General features: G+C 38.3%; 1 protein-coding gene across 2 annotated transcripts in view; it reads right to left on the bottom strand.

Annotated features, from left to right (window-relative positions):
- The window catches only part of RUNX1T1 (RUNX1 partner transcriptional co-repressor 1), a 112,443-nt gene that overhangs the window by 81,681 nt on the left and 8,375 nt on the right, over positions 1 to 22,387 (bottom strand). The window contains exon 2 of one of the 2 annotated variants that reach the window (XM_058823287.1): positions 10,723 to 10,895. The exons of the other annotated variant lie outside the window; for it this stretch is intronic. Within the exon in view, the coding sequence (XP_058679270.1) occupies positions 10,723 to 10,810 (88 nt within the window). The 5' untranslated portion in view covers positions 10,811 to 10,895. The remainder of the gene's footprint in view (positions 1 to 10,722; positions 10,896 to 22,387) is intronic. 2 annotated transcript variants of the gene reach the window in all.

Raw genomic sequence — 22,387 nt, 5'->3', positions numbered from 1 at the left:
TGCTCTGTGAAATATAGACTAATTGAGATTACCTACACAAATCAAACACTGAGCAGTTGAAAGGTAGTCACCAAGGTGGTAAGAAAATATTCTTTGTTTTCTAAGACAAGCTGTTCATGATGTTACCTCAAGTACTGGATTAAACTCATTGGAATTGAGAAAGCATTCATGTTTTTTCAGTTAAGAAAACTTGTATGTTATATCCATATTTCAATAATACTCTAAAGAGTATTTTAAATCATCTATTAAGAAAAGGCAACCTTGATAGTGCATTAGACTTAACAACCTAGACTGCCTATTGCTTTTTGATCAAAAAAACCCCCCAAAAATTAATTTTTGTTGAACACATAGAAATTCCAGTGACATTTTGGGTGCATTTCAGGTTTTAAAACAATGAAAGTATACATTTTGACCTAATATGAAAGAATAGTTCTGTAAAAAATTAACTGACTCACAGTGGGAGGGACAACATTCAGGCCTTAAAGAACACATGCTCTTTTGCTCTCTATATATGTTCTGGTAAAAACACTCACATGGACAAACTCACATATAAGTGTACCTGTCTTGGGATCTATTTCTTTCACTAGATTTAAGCTAAACAAGTTTTGCCTCACTTTTTTATTAAATACTATATTTTCCAAAATGTGGGTAAAGTAAATTAGAATTGACTGCTAATTTCCATCATCATTTGACTTCAAAGAAAATTCCCACACCATCTGTGCATAGACACCACTCATGCACTTTAGAAAATTTGATATTGATTTGAAAATATTTCTGAAAGAGAACACCAATGATGCTGTCTCACTAACAGAGAAAAAACACATTCAGTGTGACCTGAAGAAGCCTGGAAGAGAATATCTGCTCCTGCTGAACTATAGCCATGTTTTAAGACATAAAAAGAAGGGGAAAGGGGGAGGGCATGCAGGAGGGGGGCAGTGAAGGGAAAAAGTGTTTCAAGCTATCAGCTGCTTTTTGACTTGAAGCTCAGGGTGTTTGTTCATTTAACATGGGTAGGGAAACTCCTCCTGCTGTAGTATATTAACCCAAGTTTTGACCTTTAATCGATGTCTTTTCAATGTATAGGATCTTCGTAATAAAGATGATGTAGAGCATATTTGTGTGAAAGTGTATCTACCACTAGCCATAAATTTGAGCCTTGCATTTTTCTCTGTAACATGTCAATATTTGTGACACTAACTAAACATACTTTATTCATTTGACAAGAATTGTTACATTATATTGAAAACTTTTGTTTCAATGTCACCACCTCCCAGTTTTGACTGATGGCGAGTTAGTTTTGTTAAAATGCACGGGGTGATAGCGTATGCTCCAGTGAACTTTCCCTCCTCTCAGCACCAGAGACAAAAACCTGCAGCTCTGCTCTGTGCTGGCAGCCATCTGGCCAGCTTTCTCTCAATGCCTGCCCCACACCACACTGCAGGCAAAATTTCAGGGCTCTAGAGCTCTGTGGAGCTATTCATGACATACCAATTTCACATTTTCTGCTTGTATGCTTGCAACAATAAATGCTAATGAGGACTATGAATGACATTTTTAAAGACAATAAAAAGGTCTCCAAATCCCTTGCATATGGAGACACTATTTTCTAAACTTCACCTTCTGTTAGGGAGCCATTACACTCTAAAGGAAAAAAATAACCTAAGGAGAACAATGAGATGATCAAAGCATAACCAAGTCCTTAAGAATTCCAAAGAAAACAATGTTTGCAAAGCTAGCTTAATGACAGACAGATTTTATGCTGATGTACAGCACTAACACTTAAGCATAGTAACTCTCTTTTTCAATAACACTGCTACTTCTGATCGAGGGGCTCAGAACCGGGGTGGGGGGGAAGGAGGGGAGGGGGAACTCATAGCAAATCCTCCCTTTCACTGATCACATATAACTCTACAAGCCACAGACTTGGATTCAGCAATTACTAATCTCTAGATGAGTCCAAGAATACTCTAAATAAGCCCCAAAATAAACTGTAATTACTAATGGATTTGGAATGCTACGCTTTCATAGAGATCTCTATGCTGACAATGTGTGGCCAAGACAAATATCAAATTATACTTTCCACAAATCTGCCTATTGCAATGCCATTGCTAAGAGAAAGAAAAAAGGAAAAGAGAAAAAGGAAAGGAAAGGAAAGGAAAGGAAAGGAAAGGAAAGGAAAGGAAAGGAAAGGAAAGGAAAGGAAAGGAAAGGAAAGGAAAGGAAAGGAAAGGAAAGGAAAGGAAAGGAAAGGAAAGGAAAGGAAAGGAAAGGAAAGGAAAGGAAAGGAAAGGAAAGGAAAGGAAAGGGGAAAAGAATGAAAGAAGGAAAGAAGGAAAGAAGGAAAGAAGGAAAGAAGGAAAGAAGGAAAGAAGGAAAGAAGGAAAGAAGGAAAGAATGAAAGAAAGAAGTTGCTTTTACTCTGAGAAATGTCTTTAACATAAAAGACAATTTCCCATTAAGATTAAAAACACTTCCAGGAAAATCCACCAGGTGGAGCAAATACACAGCATTACAAAACATTTATTTATGCTCATACTGCCATTTTCAACAGGGCAAAAATGGTTTATATGCAAATATCCTTACCTATTGACCTTCCTTCTTCACCCTTTTGTCACATATTGATCAACTTGTATTTATTTGCTACATTTATAATGGTACAAAAACTTTCTTCAAAGGGGCCTTCACACAAATCTATTGCTCCTGATGAGCTCAATATGAATTTGCAAACCACAACAGTCATCAGAAATATAGGGGAAATTAAAGTATTGTATTATTCATATATATATATATATAATTTTTTCCAACAATATAAGGGCATGGTTGTGCTAGTAAAACACACTGACAAGTATTCAGAAATAAAGCTTAGTCTTACATCAGTTAGCAAAATCTTTGCACTGGCCTCCACTGTAATGGGCTGGAAGCCTGGCCGTTCTGCATGCCTGGTTATGTTTTTATACACACAGTAGTGCCCATAACACCACAGCACTGCCATTGGACAGCATGTTGCTCTTTACTACTAATGCTTTATTTTAGTATGACATCTGTCAACTACTGAGTAACTTCAGGAGGGCAAGTGAATGAGGACTGTAAATACATATTTCAGCTTATCTAGGACAGCTAAGTATTATTTCTCCATTTAAATTATTTGCTTTCCAGAGCCAGGTGAGAAAGTCACCTTATCATCAAGTATTTTCTGTTTCCCTGATGAATGAGGAGATCTAATGGAACAGAGGCAGCAAGGGCAGATTTTTACATGAAGAGAACTAAGTCCAAACAGAACAGTGGTTCTTTTATGGATGAGTTTTCTCACAGTTATAAGAGGACAACCCACTGGCAGACCCTGTAATTGTTAAAATGCCAGGCAGTATTACCAAATGAACTGCTCTAATGCAGCTCAGCATCTGGAAACAGCAGAATCAGTACACAAACTCATTCAACCCTTGATGATAGAAAGGCATTTGTAAGTGACAAAAGGAAGGCGCTGATTTTAGTCAAGCCCTTTTCTTTCCATTGTTTCCTTAGTTATACCTTCCACCACATTTTTCTCTCACTTTTCCAATCACTGTCCTCTGTCTTCTCTCTGGCACCAGATCTACTCCTAAATTCATTACTCTGGGGCCACCTTCTCACTCTGCTACACATCCCTCTTCTCCAGCTCACTACATGACCTGACTCTACTCCAGCTGCCTTGGACAGTTATCCTCTCCCACCTCCACCAACCTTGACAGCTAAAAGAAGTTCCAGAATTCCAAAGTGTGAGTACTACTGTAAAATATTACCCTCAATTAATACATAAATTGAATAGCAACAATCAGCACTCTTAACACTGAGGGGAAAACACCATGCCAGTTAGGTTTCCATTTCAAAACTAAGCCAGAACCGTATTCACCTAAAGTGCAATTGAAGGAGCACATCAAGCTCCCTGGAAGCACCATGTGATGTTCTAATCTCTGTGCTTCTAGTCTGACCCAGATGAATCCCATCATAGCTAAGAAAAATTAAAATACAAAATCTTTGTTTCTTTAGGAACCGGGAGAAGCCTTGAGGAACACAAGATTCTAAATATAATTTCACTTTATCTAATGGTGTTGTACTCCACATGGTGCTTCGTTGTAGCCATTCAGAAGAGAAGCAGAAAAATGCAGAAGTGATTATGAAGTGGAATTTCATACCAAGAGCAAATTACACCACTTTACACTAGGAGAATATCTGCAAAGAGAAGCAGTAAATGTTTGGGCACAATGCAAGGTGGCAGTTTTAATAAAGCCCAAACAATCTTGGGAACTATTATCCGCAAGAATTTTCCTTAAGCAAGATTATCACAGCAGAGGCTTTTGGAGATGGCCAAGATAAATATTTTTTTTAAGAGAATGCTGATTTAAAACCATTATCCCAAAGAATTTTTGAGTGGCAGCCCTGGTGTAAAGGCTACCATTTATTATTTGTTATTTTCAAAGCGGCTCTTGACACGCAATGGGTAGGAGGAAAGACGATGTGGTGGTTGTTGTCACCACACGTCCGTGGAGAACTTTTCATTTAATGGACTGCTAGTTGAGGCAGGCAATGGTTGGACAGAGGTCATGGACAGTTCATTGGATTATGAACTCTGCCAAAAAAAAAAAAAAAGGCAACTAAAACACTGGGAAAGAGGGACACAACTTATATGACATGTAAAGGTTCAACAAACAGACAATGCTTTCATAGACATATAATTTCCCTCATATGTACAAACCCTGTACATATGTCATGTTCCCTTCAAGAATGTGAGACTGACCACAATGCATAAACCATCCTTTTTTTCATCCTATAAATACAAGCAATGGTTATTTAGATTATGGCTTCTTTACAATATGACAGGACAGACATTTAAAACCACATGTCTAAGTCATCCACTTTTACTTAAAGGCACCTTTACACCAGAGTGTAGTACACTAGGGAGTTTGTACTGAAGAAAGGGGCCTGATCCTAAAGGTGAAGGATTATTGTACATATTTAGGAGTTCATTAGATCACAATTATCAATCTGATAACACTTTTACAGCTCTTTTGTTGCACCAACCCCTGAAAATGCTTTTCAGATGGGGGATTAGTGGCACAATAGATGACAATGACTCTTAGCTCTTCAGCTGACTCCTGTCTGTGACAGCATATGCACACTGAAGGCTACCTCCTTCACTCAAGGGTCACCAAAATCCTTACCTGCAAGAAGAAAAGTATGCCCTTACATTTGTATTACAAATTTCCAATTAAATATTAGCAGGGAAAATCTAACTGCTCAAAAGATTTCAATCTCACCTACAAAGTGCCCAAAATCTCTAGCACATTAATATGTATGCTGTGCCTGTGGGCAAAACTCTACAAACTGGACCATAAGCCTTCAGCATGAAAGGAAATGAAACCTTAGTTAATTTTCAGCTCTCCTTCTCTCCTCCTGCAACCACAAGTATCTTTCTTCGACCAGCTTCTGCCCACAACAATAAACAGCAATAGTCACATGCTACACTCATTTCTGCTGGAAGCCCTTATTAATTATGTTGCCTCCCTCTACTACTTTTACCCAGTGATTTTAAGTTCTACCAGTACAACTATTAACACCACTATGCTATAAACTCAGGTACTGAGATTCTAGTCATAAGAGTAATATTCTTCAGTTATCATTCAAACAAGAAGTCATACTTTAATTCTTCCCACACACACATTAAAAAAACCTAACCAAAACAAAACCAAAATAAAGAAACAGACAAACCCCGAAACAACCAAACACCTATTGAAGCCCTTTGCCCATGTAAACATACAGTATCTTTCAGTTATAGGGAGGAGCTTTACATCCTAATGGAATATATCCATCTATGGACCCAATCCTGAACGCTGCCTGTGACCTCAACAAACAGCAGCTATAAAGGACCAAGGACTATAAGTGACCCTATCCCAACACTTTAAAATTGAACACCAGACTTTTAAACATCTAAGAAAATCACTTGGATAATAAGAATGGAAGCATTGATAGCTGCCATTACTGTTTTAATGGGCCAGAAACAAACACTAGCTTGGTTTGAATCCAGGGGACAAAGAAAAACAATGCTGCCAAGCACACTTAAAATGATAAACTTAATATGCCAAGCATGATGATTATATAAATGAGAACTATGAAATAAATACCATTTTCAAAAACATAACTGTTGCATAGAACAAAATGCACCTCAAATAATTTGCTCCTTAGAAGATTTGATTTCTGAAAATAAGAGGTCAAGAAAGAAAGAATCAAATAGAAGAAAAAAGATACAAATTCAGAAGAAAAAGGGTTAATGTTTTGTTTCAGTCAGTGTTATACCAATGCCAGAATTACAAGGGAAAGACTAAAAAGAGCCAATTTTTTTCTTTATTATTATTCTTTAAAAGAAAAAAAAATCCTGCCTATCTGTCACAGGGTTGTCCGGGCTGGAAGAACCGGCAGGAACCTCAAATTCCTGACCAAACCCTCTTCCACACAATGCCTCCTGAATGGAAGGAACCGAGGCCCGGCAGAGATAGCCCCCTGTCAGGAACCAGCCCTGACGTTTGCGGACAGACGGGGCTGGCCTCGCAGGATGTCGGAGCAGCAAACTGCTGATCGAGATACTGGGTTTTCACACACTCCCAGCCTGGATGTTTTGCTCTTCAGGTAATTAAACAAGGAAACGGGGCTGATGTGTACGAGTCTGACCCCTGCGCCGCGGCTCCGCGGTTCTGCACATCAGCTTCCGCACCAGCCGCGCCAAGCACGGGCAGAGCTGCCCCTGCTGCTCCTGCCGCTCCCGGCACCGGCTCTGGAACAAATCCTCCTGCAAATATCTGCTGCTGTTCCCTCCCTCCCCCACCCCCAGTTTACGAAGGGCTACATTATTTGCTGTGTTCCACACACCTTGATTTCTCATAAAAAAAAAGGAGGAAAAAAATGAAATAAATGGGTACTTGGGTAAAGCTGTTCTTCAGCCAGCCATTCAAAATATTAAATTACTTGGGGGAGGGGATGAACAGACAGAAGGATGAGACAAGGGATTCCCAAATTAATGTTTAGTTTAAGGTCATTACTCAAAAAGATCCTGAAACATATTGCCAATTTTTCCAGCCAACAGCCAGACATTCATTTATTTAGAAATAAAATTATTCTGGTTTAAGCATCATTGAAGAGTCTTTGTCTTACAACTGCATATAAATCATAGACCTAGGCATTAGAAAAGCAGACCAGTGTTTTCTCTTTTTCCCCAAATTTCAGAAATGGGAAAGGGCAGGTGTTACCACCTACACTTGGCAGAAAACCCTACACAAGGCTGCTCTGTGACTGACCTAGTTTCTACGCTCTTTAAAGGCTATTTAAACAAAAATTATTTTTAAAAAGGTAACACATTCCTACTTCTTTCTGAAAAATCCACAGAATAGAATATTGGCTGAAAAGAGAAGAGCCCAGAAGAAAGAGGAGTACAAAAGCATGCCTGCTTGTCTGTGTTCAACACAAAGAACATTAAATGAAAACAACTGGCATGCTGCCAAGTTCCTATACAGGCAAAGAGATTCAAATAAATTGATTTCACGCATCACACTGACCTGGGATCAGTGAGCAGTGGTACAATACACTTGCTGCTCCATGTGGGGCAAAGCCCATTAATGTTATCAGAGACACATTACATTGAGGGGGAGCAGGGAGGGGGGGCACAGAGAGAGAACCCAAACTCTGAATTCAGGGGAGAAAAAATCACTTTGAAAAAGGAACTTGAACTGGAGCACTTGGTTTCAGTTTACTAATAAATATATCATATTGCAAGAGCTTGTCCTCTGCTCACCTCAAAGGTTTCAAAGACCGTATTTTCAAATTAAAATAAATACTAATGTCAAATACACACATTCCCCTTACATTCTACTTTTAACACAGTTGTTCTCAAACTCACTTATTCTCTGTAAATTTCCTCCCTTTCCCATCCGCTAGCGTTTTATATAGATTATGGGTTATTTTCTTTGCACTTCAAAAGCTGGATTCTTGCCCAGGATACTCTCACTGGCTCAGAAAGCAACTGGAGAAATCGGCCCTGCTCTCAACTGGCCCAAATCAACCTGACCTAGAGAGAAAAATGCTTTTATTTGCAAGGTAGCAGCGAGCAGGGCACCAGTGTCCTTTGCAGGTCACCCATACATGGTCCCACATACCAGGGAGCTGTCTCCGAAGCAGTACTTTGAATTTCACTTTCTTACTAATGTGAAGTAACCCATGTTTGCTGTGGAGTCTCTCCTTGTCATCCTGGCTTTGTTTTTCATTAAGCTCTCTCACACTCCGATCAAGAGCAATGCCAGCAAGCCACAGGTGTGCACCACATGAACAGATGAAATTCTGATTGGAAGTACAATTCACTGTCTATAATACAGTTGCATACTCTTTTGCATCAGTGGTATGTTTGAAGGGGACTTTTTTATTTTCACTGTACTCCTTAAGATACATTGGTAAGCAAACAATTGTTTTGAAGATAAAAAAAGGAAGCTAAGAGAAGATGACTTTGCAATAGCAAAACAAAGATGAGGATGCTTGAAAGGTCACATCAGCAGAAGTAGTCATTGCTACAAGAGGCCATTGCTTCAAGGAGGCAATAAACTCAAAACACCTTTTTTTTGCCTCTTACACCAATTTAGGCTCTAAATAGCAAGGCAAATCTTCTTGGGCACAGCAAAGTCCATACTAAGTTAAGCTCAGTGTTGGCTTCATCTCTAATTATTTAAAACTGAAATTTAAAACAAAAAAAAATTCATTGAAAATGTGGAGCTTCTTAACCATTTAAGACTAAAATTCTTGAGCATGTCACAAATACATCCAGATGTAGACATCTTACCCAGTCACCTCAATTCAAGCAAATGACAAAATGGGAATGGCCTAAGATTTAAGAACTGTTAACCCCCACTGATCACTCTCTAAGAGCTACAAAGCAGTTTTGAATTCTTCATTAGCAAGGTGAAAACTATACAGTATTGTTAACTCTGTAAGAGGTGTCACAGAGAGATGTGTTTATTTAGTATAAGGCTACAACTGATAGAACTGCACAGGGAAGGGAATCATGCAGTATACAGCAGCTTCAGCACGGCAGAGATGTGCCTGCACCCAGACAATACAGAGAGCACAACCTGCACAACAGTGAACAGGAAGGATAAGGTGCTGTTCCCTTCTTTTTATGAATACTTCAGCAACCATCACATCAGTTGGACTTTATAGAGATGAAGTGAATTTTAGTCATATTAACTCCCTTTCTTTAAATTAATGGTATTAGAAAATAAGCCTTTCTCCCAAGTTGTAGGAAATTTCCATTATCTTGCACATGCTCTGATAGCAATAAACCACAATAAACTTCCCATTAGTATGCCAGCACTGCATGCTTCAGGCATTACATCTTTACTTTTACATTTATTTATTTTTAAAATCCTTTATGAAGACCCATATGGCAAAAGAAACCAACCAACAGCCACCTGTACAGGGTACATTTGCACTTTGAAAAATAAAACTGTAGATAGTGAAAAGGAAAAATTAGTCAGAAGCTATACATTGCTAAATAAGCAAAATCAAAACATATGAAGAAACCCTGCTAAGATTATTCATTCTCTGTCAGTGCTGCCTGAGTACATGAAGGTCCCACAAAAGCATTTATTTGTTTTAAAATGAGATAGGAACTCAAGTTAGAATGCAACTTCATTTTTATTAGGATTTAATCTTTTAAAAGTACGTTCACACTGGTGCACAAAACCTCAGGCCTAGCCCTTTGCTACAAGGTGTTGTGCAGAGGCTCCCACTGGCTCTTTCAGCTGTTCTCCATCTCTGCACACCCCACAGGCAGAGCAGCATGGGCCATGGTATCTCAGGTGGGAAAACAAGTAATATGATCAAGGCTGAGCTACCTTTAAAACTATCCAGGGCAAAGCCAAGAGTACTCAGACACCATTCATCTTATTTTGGTACCAGACTCTATCAAAGTTATGTCAGGCGATATGGTCCAACACTGAGAAAGAAAATTATCCAAGTGTTGGAAAGCACTTAAAATCAGTTTAGCAGTTGCTTGCCATCCAGACACACACCATTTTAGAAGAAAAAATGTAGTTACAGTGAAGACAGGAACGACTGTCATAGCTTATCTAGAAATTTTGTCCAGCAATAGCAGATTTACTTTTATAGTACGGTAAAAATCTTTGCGCACAAGAAGCAGAAATATCCATTCTCATTATCATCTCAATCAAATTTATCAGAGATTCCCAGTTTGATGCAATGAGTTTACCAGAGGATTCCACTAAATTACAAACAACCATTTTGTCAATGTGATTACAACTACCTCTTAACTTGGTTGCAAATACTATTCCAATTCACAGCTCAGAAAACTGAAAGTCACTATTTCCACAACCCAGCCAAGTACTATTGACATGACACATAAAGAGCAACTGTGTCATTAAAAACACAAAAATAACACCAAAGTTTAAAATTTCACGCAGATTTTCTAAAAGTCAGGACTGATGTATTTTATGAACATTGCAGTACACTTTTCTTACTTGTATTAAACAAGGACCGCACCTTCACTGATTTAGGCAGACTCTTTGGAGCTAAAGGGAAAGATTTCTTTTTTAATTACAGTTTACAAGGCAAGGTACAGTCATTATATACACACGAATAACTTCTAAAAGGTATTCACATTATAAAATCAAATATTTTTCTGTTCCTTACCTTGACAAAATTCAAAGTTCCCTTTTTTCCGGCAGTCACCTATCACTAAACTCAGTGCTCTCCAAGTGTTTCTTTTGACAGATATCATTCTCCACCAATCGCTCTGCTAATTTCCTCTTTCCTTTTCTGACTGGGACAGATATTATGTTCACCAGCCCAGAGATCAATCTTTTCTATTGACAACAACAAATGAAAAAAAAAAACAAAAAAAGCATATATCACAGCCAGTTTGAAGCACCACACCCCTTCATTTACATGATAATAGTAGTCTTAAATAAAAAGGGAAGACAGAAACATTATTCTACAACAAGTAACCACATTTTCTTTGCTAATATAAGGTAGTACTTTAAAACTGTATTAATTCTTCAACAAAGGTAGTTTCATAATTTGCTCAGTTAAAACAGCTGGCATATAGAAGGCAACAAATTAAGGGCAGCCTATATTCTACCCATTAGTTAATTCTGTAAAATGCTTGGGTTTAAATACATTCACATAATATAAAATATTTCATACTTTACCTGGTTCAACAGAAGCTCTAGAGAACCATTTATTAAATCAAAATGTTTACTAAAAATAGAGATCTTCCAATTTACACATCACCAATACTAAATTGGATTTGTAAGTTGTAACAGCAAACACATTTAAAGAAAGGCAGATCAAAAAGCTATTGATATATTTACAAATCATCTTCCCACTTTTGAAAAGGCCATTTCCCTCCCACTCCAACACCTAAAATACCTGTTTATTTGGGTTACACAAATACTCTGACATTTGTATAAGTCTGTATCACAATGTATCACAGTCAGTTTTTCCAAGGCATTAATATGCTGCTTTTCAGGGGTTCATAATTATGTCAAGACAGAAAGTTTTTTCAGAGCCAAGCACACACAGTTACGTACATGCTTCAATCTGCAATGACTGTTCAAGTATTTCGGGACATCAAGTTCAGCATGCACAAGGATCCAGCCACAGCTCATGCATCTAAGCCAGAATCCAGCCCCAACTCTCTCCCGCACTAGATCTTTCTGCAAAAAAACTTCATTCCCAAGGGCATTTGCAAAAGAGCACATTTGTGTTTGTGCTAGAAACTGCAATCTTTCCCACAAACAAGCACCCTTCTCAAATCAAAACAAACCTTCCCAAGTTAAAGTTAAGGTTACAGAACAAAGGAATTCACCAAAGTCCTTTCTTTCTTTCCAGCAGTTGTGGTCGGACATTTCCCCACAGTCCTGGAGAAGCCAAAATTCCACTGATTTCAGTGAAAACAAGTGGTAAGGGCTGCAGGACTCTACCCAGAATCTGGCAACTGTGGAGCTCTCAAAGTGACACAACTGCCTCTGGCATTTGGAAAATAACCTCCAAAATGTGGTTAGGACTCCACAACTTGGGTACAATAACTACTTTAATAAAATTATTTTTATTTTGTATGCAATTCTCTAGTTGTCACAATGTTCTTACATAGGCAATAAATTTACCTTTCAGTTGTGCCTCTAGCATGAATTGTATACTTTTCAATTGCCCAGACTTTTGTGTAACACTTTAAATTTCCATAAATGCATACAGCATTCTCTGAATTGTTGTTATTGCTTGATCTGATTTTTATGATCATAAACCCATAAATCCTACCAAAACTGAAAAATTCTCCACTGACCAAGTGGCCCTATTAATTTCACTGAGATAATTTAAACATTAAGTTTTCTACTAAGTGACAACAGCACAATCTGGCTGAAATACTGTCTTATAGTGGAATACATAATATTTTGGATTCAGAGTAACACATTTGTAAAGATATAGTCATGTTTTGCTAACCTATTTTAATTTGGTCACTAGAAACAATTATGGTCAAATATGTTAAACTATGTAATATATAAAAATTCAATATTTCTGCTGAATAGCATACTCATTTTCCATAGCTGGTAAAAGATTTTAAACATCTTACTGTAAAAAAGTTATTATTAAAAAAAAATCTGTCATCCACTTTACAATGAAGACATCACTTCGATTTGCTACTCTTCTTTTGTTTCAGGCCCATGTTCATTTTTTCAATTTACCACATTTTCCAAAGTGATGGATGCATTTTGCTATACCCATTCTACACTAATCTCCTTCTTTAAATGTATTTTTACTTCCTGAATTGTAAACTGATGCTGTTGTTCGAATGTACATGCAAAACTGTCTAATGTCTGAACTTCAGTGAAAGCAGAATGCCTCAAACAATTTGTAGTCTTACATGAGTGTTATAAAAAAGGATCAACATGTTGTATTACCATGGAAATTTTGAAAAACATACTTTCCCAAACAAATATTACTTTTTCTCAATGGTATGAAGTAATGAAAACCACATGTGTAAATCTGCGATCCGTGCAGTAGTTCAAGCTGCAACTAATAGAAAATACAGAGAGTGAACTCTGCCATATAAAGGATTCTTGTTACAGAAATATAATGTGAAAACCAGATGCAGACAGAAAACCTTAATCACAGATGGGAATGTAATCACTGGCATACAGAACACTTTTTTGATCAATCTCAACCATATGAGAAATGTATTTATTTTCTAAGGAATGCAATAACTCTAGAGAGTCTTCTATTTGAATTCAGTTAACCTCATATTCACAGTGCTTTTATCTTATATGTGTAGAGAGGGGGGATATAACCCGAGCCAAGACTTTTAGAAGAGCCACTGGCCCTGGCAAATCATGCTTGTATCAGCTTATCTTTCAAGGAATTAATAGGATGTAAAGACTACAAATATCAGGATCAGCCTCAAATGAAATGAACCATCATTGTACTCCCTAGATACTGCCAGAAATCCCTTCATCACCTAAGCACTTCCCCAAATTTTCCCTTTAATATGTGGATCTTCCAAAATATAATGCTAAGAGCAAACACAGTGTCGCACTCAAGTTCTGTGAATCAGAACTGGAGTCCTACAGCAAAGGACTCTCTCTCTCTTTAAAAGCTGAAGAATCATCAGTTCAAAAAACAAGTTTACCTGGGGCTTCCTCCTAACTGCTGGAAGTCCCTCCACCCACACAGCCCCCGGGGGTTAGCAGGAAACAGAGGAGCACAGCGCAGGGCAGCTATCCAGCCACATCTAGTGTCTAAACTGTCTTTTACCAACTCTACCAATGCAAGACCAAAGTAACTCCTGTCAGTTTTCACTGCTGGTGACATTACTATTACAGTAGTAGCAAATGCATCATGTAAAATAGGGACTGACACCTCAAAGTGCAATACATATTAAAAAAAAAAAAAAAAAAAGAACCACAAGCAAAACCAAAAACCCCAACTTCTACTCAGAAATAAAACTTAAGAGAGAAAAGGTATTCAGAGATGAGGCCCCCATTGGGTACCAGCAATGGCAGTTTTATTTCCTGGCAGCCCCCAATCCCTGCTGCACCCACCTCCTGATGCACCCGAGAATACATAGCACTGCCTGACTGTCACAGTTCACAGCTGAGCTTATTAAGGTAACCTAAGGTTGGTATAAATTTATTTTAATAGCATAATTAAGTAACACAAACCACAATGATTTGGTAGCTGTTACACCGAGGCAGAGAAGGGATGACAGAAACCCTTTGACAGGCACAGGGTAAGCAGATTCTCCCTCTCTTACAGTCTCCAAGGCCATTTGCCATCATCTCATTTTTGATGCCTGCAGTAAGAGGACACAGTCACTTCAGTACCCTACCACAGGGCTTACAGAAATAGCACATCACAGGTGTCCATCATACTAACTCTGCTGAAGTTCCTGTAAAGATGCTTTCTTAATTGAATGCCTGTAATGCTAGGTGAATTTTGAAGTCTGCTACTAGTTTTTTCCTCCCATGTTAACAACTACCAAATCATTTGATAAAAAACTTTGATTCTACCACTGCAACAAAACAGTTTTTAAAGCATCTTGTCTCTTCTGAGACTTAACTTTAAATTTCTGTGACTGCAGCACTAATAGATATCGCAGAAGTCAACATTTAACACTTAAGTAATATGGGATGGATATGCTTGTCTTATTTCTAAACAAGCATGCCTAGATTAATAATAAACTTTGGCCAGATACATATTTTCATTTGCATGTTTTTCATATAGCATCATCATAATGTGTGTGTGTAGAGTGCTAAAAATGGAATGAGATCTTCCAGCTGAAAACAGTTCCACGTGACAAAACAGAGAGGGATCCTGAAAACTCCTGCTTCATGTCATGTGCGAGTGTGTGTGCCTGTGTCTTTTTTTTTTTACTCTCATCTAATTTCATCTGCGAGAGACTGTCCCTAGAGGACAAGACAAGAGAGAACCAATTATATCCAGCAGTTGGTTTCTCCAAAATGAAGGCATCTGTTCCATGCCAACGACTTCCACACGGAAGAAAAACAGAACTTTGAAGGCATCTGCGTTCATGGTTGACAGTTGCAGATCTTAGGGTCTACTGTAATTGCCCAGCTGCAAACATGATTTGGTCGCTGCTGTTGTCAGCTGATCTCCTTGCACTGAAAAGAAGGGAGCTTAAATAGCAAATAGCTGGATAAAAATCAGATATTCTTCCACAATACTGACACCTTTTCTCTTCTGAAGGAGGTATTTTTCCTGGTACAATAGATTTGATGGAAGTAAATTGCAAAATGGTTCTTAAACCAACATTTTACAAAATATTCTACTTTAAAATGCTATTCTTTAAATAATGTACCAGTCCAAGCACAATGTGTTCATTATCTGCCAGCATTTCAGGCTGGTATTTTCTAAGAGCGATTCAGAAACTGGTGTGATTCACCGACCACATAATCCTGCAGCCCACCTTATTTAGTCAAGTAGTCTCGGTAATATCAAGAGTACACCTGAGCAGAAGCTCAGTTTTCACCCCAAATGCATATGGCAAATAAATAACTAGTATATTTATTACTTAACTCACATTGCTTCCAACATGAGTGAATAATTTCCAAAAGACACTTTAAAGAAACATTACTGGTAATTCAAAATCTGGCTTACAGCACTGGATGTGCACTCACATTTGCAGTGAGATACTCAGCAATGCTGTGCACCCTCACTGCTAAAAAAATCAAGCAAGCTGTTAACAAGAAGCTCATATAAAGTAGCAAGACCTGAACTGATTTTCCAAAGCACAGGACTGAGTGCCATTTAGAGATCCATGGCTACTGATGGTGCAGTTGCAACAAAGACAATTAAAACTGGCCTAAGCAGAAAATACACTGACATTCTCTATCCTCGACTCACTCGATAAAAGTGAATCAGTTTCCAGAAATATTTCATGCACCTCTTGAGTTTTTGTAGTTTGCTTACCTAGGACTTTTTATTAATATCTTGAAAGAAGGAAAACAGTGTATGATACGGAAATACATTTTTTAATAGAATTCTTTGTTATTCTGCTGGATTCCAGCTGCAATCCCAAACATACTCGGCAGCAACAGCATTCTGCCCTCCTAGCCAGGTAGCCACTCAGCTTAAAAAGGACAGTAAGGATTCCCAGACAGTCTCCCTTGCTTGGCACATACCTCAAATTATTATGAATGCCTGAAGCAGTGAACCTGGGGGGACACAGTAGGCCTGACACTTCCTGACCACTTCTAAATTCCCTCCAGGAAGGACAAGAGTTGGGACTGAGGACAATTAACACAGCCACCTGTTTCCTGTGACCTCCTAAGGGGCAGACATGGCTACTGATGACTTGCTCTGGCAATGTCACTGAGGTCCTGCCCATCCGTCTCTTCCCAGGGAAGCCATGGAATAATAAAAACAATAGTGGCCAATAATAGCTCTGTAAGAGATAGTGAAATTTGGGCCTGGACTTAAAAACAAATGAACAGACAAACAAACAAACAAAAAAGGAAATTAACATCCAGGTGAAGAGGTGGGACCAATCAATCCCAGAATGTAGAAGGAAAATTACACATTGATCCCCCCCTTCTAAGTACTGTAGCTGGTATTTACTGTAGCTGTGGCCTTCTCTGGATGTTTGGGGCAGGCAGCTGGCCTAAACACAATTTAAAACAGATCTTGGGATACACAAGTTGAGAATCCTGGCCGAATGGACTCAATAAGGATCTGCAAGCATTATTATGGAAGGAATAGGCTTTTTTCTGTCCTTTATATGGCAGTCTTGTCAGGTAAGTCAGTGATTTACAATTCAAAAAGAATGCCCTTGGCTTTACACTGAGACCTGATCTAGTCCATTTTATTAGGGAGAGATCTAGATCTAAGTCTGAGAACCAATCTAAAAAAAGTATTGTCAAGATCACAGATGTGAGATGGGAGCACAGAAATCCTGAAGGTCCAGTTCCTCAAACTGGCATTTTAACTAAAGAAACACTGTCTTCAGTGAGAACTAGGTATGGGAGTACCACGTAAGATCTGACCTCCAGGATTTCATTCAACGTTTACAAGCTCTGCTGATCCATGGAGTTGTATTAATTTATCATGGTGCACATGAAATGTGTACAACATTCAGAAACTACCTTGGGCTATTCAGTTCAGTAGGTTGGTTTCCTTGTCCACCTGTAGCATGCTTTAATACAGGTTGCAGCCTGCTTTTCCAGCATTAAGTGGTTTGCCATCAAGCTTTAAAATAATAAATAGTAGAGTCAAGAAACAGGTTTTGCTTAATGGTTCCTGGAACCCAGTGACTTCACTCACTAAAACACTTCCTATAACATTACTCTTAAATACTTTTAGCAATGTCACCATTAAAATAAAATAAAAAATCATCCTGGCAGTGCCATCCATTGACAGCACACCCATAGGTGCCATTATTCCCACATTTGTTGGCAGCTTTTTCTGGCACCATTATGCTTTAATGGCTCTGGCAACAAACCCCACCTGGATTTCACTGGAAGCGCTCCTTTGGAGCACTCTTCCCAAATATCCTTTGCAGCATTTTGTCTCCTCTGTTGCACCCTAATCATTCCATTTTCTGGCAATAGCCTCACCCTCTCGCTGTCAAAGCCTGAGCTGGTCCTGGGGAGTTCTCTTCCTGAACTTATCTAATGCATGTGTGATTCAATGTTAGGATGCATTTTCCAAGAGGATTTCAGGACAACATCTCAGCTGCTCAGGATGGATGTTCACTCACATACCAGCTTTAAAATTATTTTTACTACATCCCAGTAGCACAATGTGACCAAACCAATGGGACAGTAAAGCACAGGCACAAAACCCTATAATCTGGTGCTTCATCAGAGAGTTTGTTAAACCTTGTGACTACCAGAAAGCACATACAGCCTTAGTCAACATGCCACACAACCTGTCATGGTAACATTCAGAACTAACATTCTGATACTGCCATTACCAAAGTAAAAGAAGAAAACCAGAAAGGTATTTCTAAAAATAAGCAATTGTGGGGCAAAAGTGGTGATTTTGGGGGGCTGAATTGTTGTTCCTTTATTTTTCCCAAGGTATTTAAAATGCCACCTGGGCCACAACCAAAAGGGGGACTTGTGGAGTCATCAGAAATCAAAAAATGTAGACAGCAGATCTTCAAACAAAAGAAAAAAGCTGGCAATGCCTACTACTTATGCAAACTGCATATTAACATCCAACATGGCAGACACACATAACCCTCCTAGAGCTCCAAAAGTAACTACAGCCTGGTACAATTTGTAATGGTCATACAACCACCGCCTCAGATGCTTGTCTGAATTCCTGGGCTTTACTCTCTGTAGCAACTTGGCTCTCCATAAATGATACCTATTTTATTACACACCAGTGCTTGCCACCATGTGCATATTAATTCCACTCCACTAGGTGGAGTCTTCTGTCTTTCCAGACTGCAACCTAATTTCCAAAAGAACCTATTATCTATCCTCCACGAACCTTGCACATTAACGTTACTATAAGAGCCAGAGTATACCTGTCTTGATAAACATAAAAATTAATCAAATGCCTTCCAAAATGTTTAAAGAAATCATGAGCTATCCCATGAGGATCTCAAATCAACATGTTACAATATGGGATCAGGCAGGAATATTGTTGCTGCACAGTTTTGTACAACACAACTGTACTTTTCCAAGAAATAATATTGAGTATAAAAACATATTCCTTAAATAAGTCAACACATGCCCAAAAACTATAAATAAACAAACCCAAGTTTCAGAACTTCTATTAAATTCTTTTTGTGTATTCTGAAATATTTAGAGTATCGAGGATGCCCTCCTTTTCCTGGCATCCCAAAATGTGTTACAGAAAATGAGAGGGAACATTAAAGTATTCACATTCCCATTCACAACCAGTGGAGTTAAATATGGCAACTATTCAACAGGAACAGCAAAAGTGTATGCAGTATTTCTGGCAAAGATTAAGAAAACAGAACACTCCCATGAATGTGTTCAGAACATTTAGATAAGAAAATCTGGACATGCAGCTATAATCTTTCTTTTGAGGTGGGGCTCCACCCCAACCCCTGTGCAAGGCACCAGAAAATCGCAGGACCAAAGCAAAAAGCTCCTTGGTTCCAGAACTGCTCAGGTAGGCAGTCTCTGCTGTCACACGCCGTGCCAGGCGTTTGCTCGGCAGTGTCTGCGAGCAGGGAGCCTCTCGCAGGCACGGAGCAGGAACGCCGGGCTCCCCGCGGCTCTCACATCCCCGGGTCAGCCGAGGTACGGCCTCCTCAGCGCCCCTCCTGCTGCTGGCAGATATCACCAGCTATTTAAGGCTACAGACATTTTGCCCCAATCGGCCATGTTTTCTGTAATATTTACTTCTCGTACATATGTCTATAACTATGTATACATCCCACAGAAGGTGAGGTTTAACAGGGTTAGCTTTGTTGGGGAAAAGAAGGTTTGGAGGAAAGGAAACAACTTTCATGTTGAGAAGATTTGAATCTAGTGACTGTCACGGGATGTAAACACTCTTCTGGGGAGGGAGGCTTTTTGTTATGTTTCAGGAGAGCACAGAGTTTTTGATAAAATCTGTATAAATAATTATCCCTCTGTCATTCAACATAAATTTATGCACATGTGTGCACGCAGTTATGCTGGGGAATACAAACTATAAAGTAGACATGCCACAGACTTCTAGACAACCTACCACAAGCACGGATCTCACACAGAATCCATTCTATATTTAAATTTCAGTTTATTGAATTTTAATTATTTCTGATCTGCAGATCACTTTGAGGAAAATCTCCCAAGGCCAAAAGTGTACAAATCCAATTGCAAAACAGAAGCATCAGCAAGGCCTTTTCCCATGCAGATACCTACCAAAAAATTAGTTCCTGACTACTAGATTAGATTAGAATTCAACAGCTAAAGCCCATTCTAATATTAAAACCAGGTAATTCGCTATGTTGAAATAAAGCAATAAAAGCTCTCATTCCATTCTGCACGTTTACTCATGTTATGTACACAGGGTTCCATAGATGTAACAGTGAATTATCCCTTCCTCATTTAGATCCTTATTTATAAAATTAACAAACACATGTATTTTCCATTAGGTTATTGTTGGGGTTTTTTGTTGGTGTTTTTTGTTTTTTGTTTTTTAACTAAAAAGCAACAGTGTTATGTTCTTCACAGATGCTTATGACAGAAAATGTATGCTCTACTAATACTATGCTTTCCAAGTCATAGAACTCACTTGGATTAGCAGCTCTACAACCATGATTATTTTTGTCTATATGCATTCAAATAGACTCCATCATTTCAATTACCATTGAAAAAGTTACACCACAATCCCCATTAACTAAAATATCCTTGATGAGCCCAAACTTAAGATCTGCTGGTATATCAGGAATGAAACAAGCCAAAGAATATTGTGTCATATACTGAACATCCCTTACATTGCTCAAGGCCCTCAGTAGTAAGTAAAGCTGTATTGCTGCAAAGGGGCATGTCATTTTAAGATACAAAATGACATGCAAAACATGTCATTTTAAGCTACAATCATAGTTTATTAATAAAATTATTTTAAAAGTACGAGTTAAATCCTTTCACCAACATAGTGACATTCAGCTACCCAGTGTCATTTTTCCAGTTCAAATAGATATGGTCCTAATTGCATAATGCCATTTTATCTGCTCAAGATAAAAGTGCCGATAAACAAAAATGCACATTAGGCAGGAGATTTTTCAGAATAGATTTTTTTTTTCAAATAACCCACTTGCATTAACAAAAGATTGCAATGGCTTCCAAATTATAGGGTGTTATTTTTAGTGGAAGTAGTTCAATATTCATATTGGAGCAGATGTAGCAGTTTAACAAAACAGCTCTTCAAATCCTGCACAAATTGAAAACAGGAAAACTGATTGCATTTTCTCTTATCACTTTCCTTTTCTGAATTGACACTTTTGGCCTTCTGAAAATTTACACATGGCTTTCATCTCAACAGCACCTGCTGATCAAACAGAAACCTAACATTTTCAGGAAAATGGTATAAAGGACTAGTTTTCTTTTTACCATCTTAAAGGGCATCGGCAGTCCACTTGATGGCAACAATTGCTGAGTAGATGGCACACAAAATACATTTTATATTTTCAGTCTACTTACTTTTAAAAATTAGTTAAATCGTAACAGCTCTTCTGTATTTGCTCTTTGTCTGCTTTAAATTAATTTCAGTCTCTATCTCTGCATTACCCTGATGGGTTTCATTCTACAGTCAGCTAGATTTTAAAGATGATGTGAAAGCCTCTGAAATAATAAACACATTGCATGCTCTGCAGACAGGGGTCTTCTTTATAAAGGCATTTACATGCAATCATATAAACTGATATATACAATTATGCATTCATGTGCACATATTGCACAGACATTTCTTTTTATGGTGCTTATAGCAAGGAAAAAAAGTGTGTGTGTGTATATATATAGATATACATATATGCATGTATGTTTCATTCCGCTAGTCTCACTGCATTGAATTCTCTGAGCACTGACTGTCGTTTGAACATGTTGAGGGGAGAGAAATTCAAAGGGCATTTATTTATTTCAAAGTTGTTCTTTGTTTCCTTTGCAGTCTTCAGACTAGGAGAATGTCTAGCAGATGCTCTAGAACTTGAGCATCAAGACTGGGTTGAGATGCTGCCATTGGTGAACATGGCGAGCATGCAAACAGCACAACCAGAAATCCTTGGGCTCCTGCAAAAGTTAAAGGTATCAAGTAATGTATATAAAAAAAGACACATAAGTACCTTGTTATCCCATCTGCTTCTGTGCCTGTAAACTCTGAAGCGCAGCAGCAGGTAACATGGACCATCTTCCTTTGTACATAATTCTAGGTGTAATTAAAGATACTCCTGAAACCTGCTATGTGTCAGCTTCTTAACGGATAGAGCCCTCACCCCCCTGAAGTACTCTGCTGCCATCCATTACCATTCTGCTTCAGTGATAAGGTAACCTGAAGGCAGAGATGACATACAGTAATATATGTGCCACTCCAGACAGTTGGTTCATGAATTTCAGTGTTTCATCATGCTCACTGAGGCAATCGCAAACCTGAAATGTCAATATGTTCAGTCAATGGAAGTAAAATAATGGGGCTCTATTGTCTTACCCTATCGATCTGCTGCTGTCAACAAGAATACATGCCCCCCTGGCTTTAAACAAATTTTAATTAGGCTTTTAGTTACCAGATCATATCTATATATCTATCTGTGCAAACACTTGACAAAGTGAAACGGCAGTATAAATATTTCAAACTTTTAAATATAAAGGTAATTGTTTAATGTTGC

Source organism: Ammospiza caudacuta, chromosome 1 (assembly GCF_027887145.1).
Source record: "Ammospiza caudacuta isolate bAmmCau1 chromosome 1, bAmmCau1.pri, whole genome shotgun sequence".
Classification (NCBI taxonomy): Eukaryota; Metazoa; Chordata; class Aves; order Passeriformes; family Passerellidae; genus Ammospiza; species Ammospiza caudacuta.
This window is presented reverse-complemented; position numbering and strand designations above follow the sequence as displayed.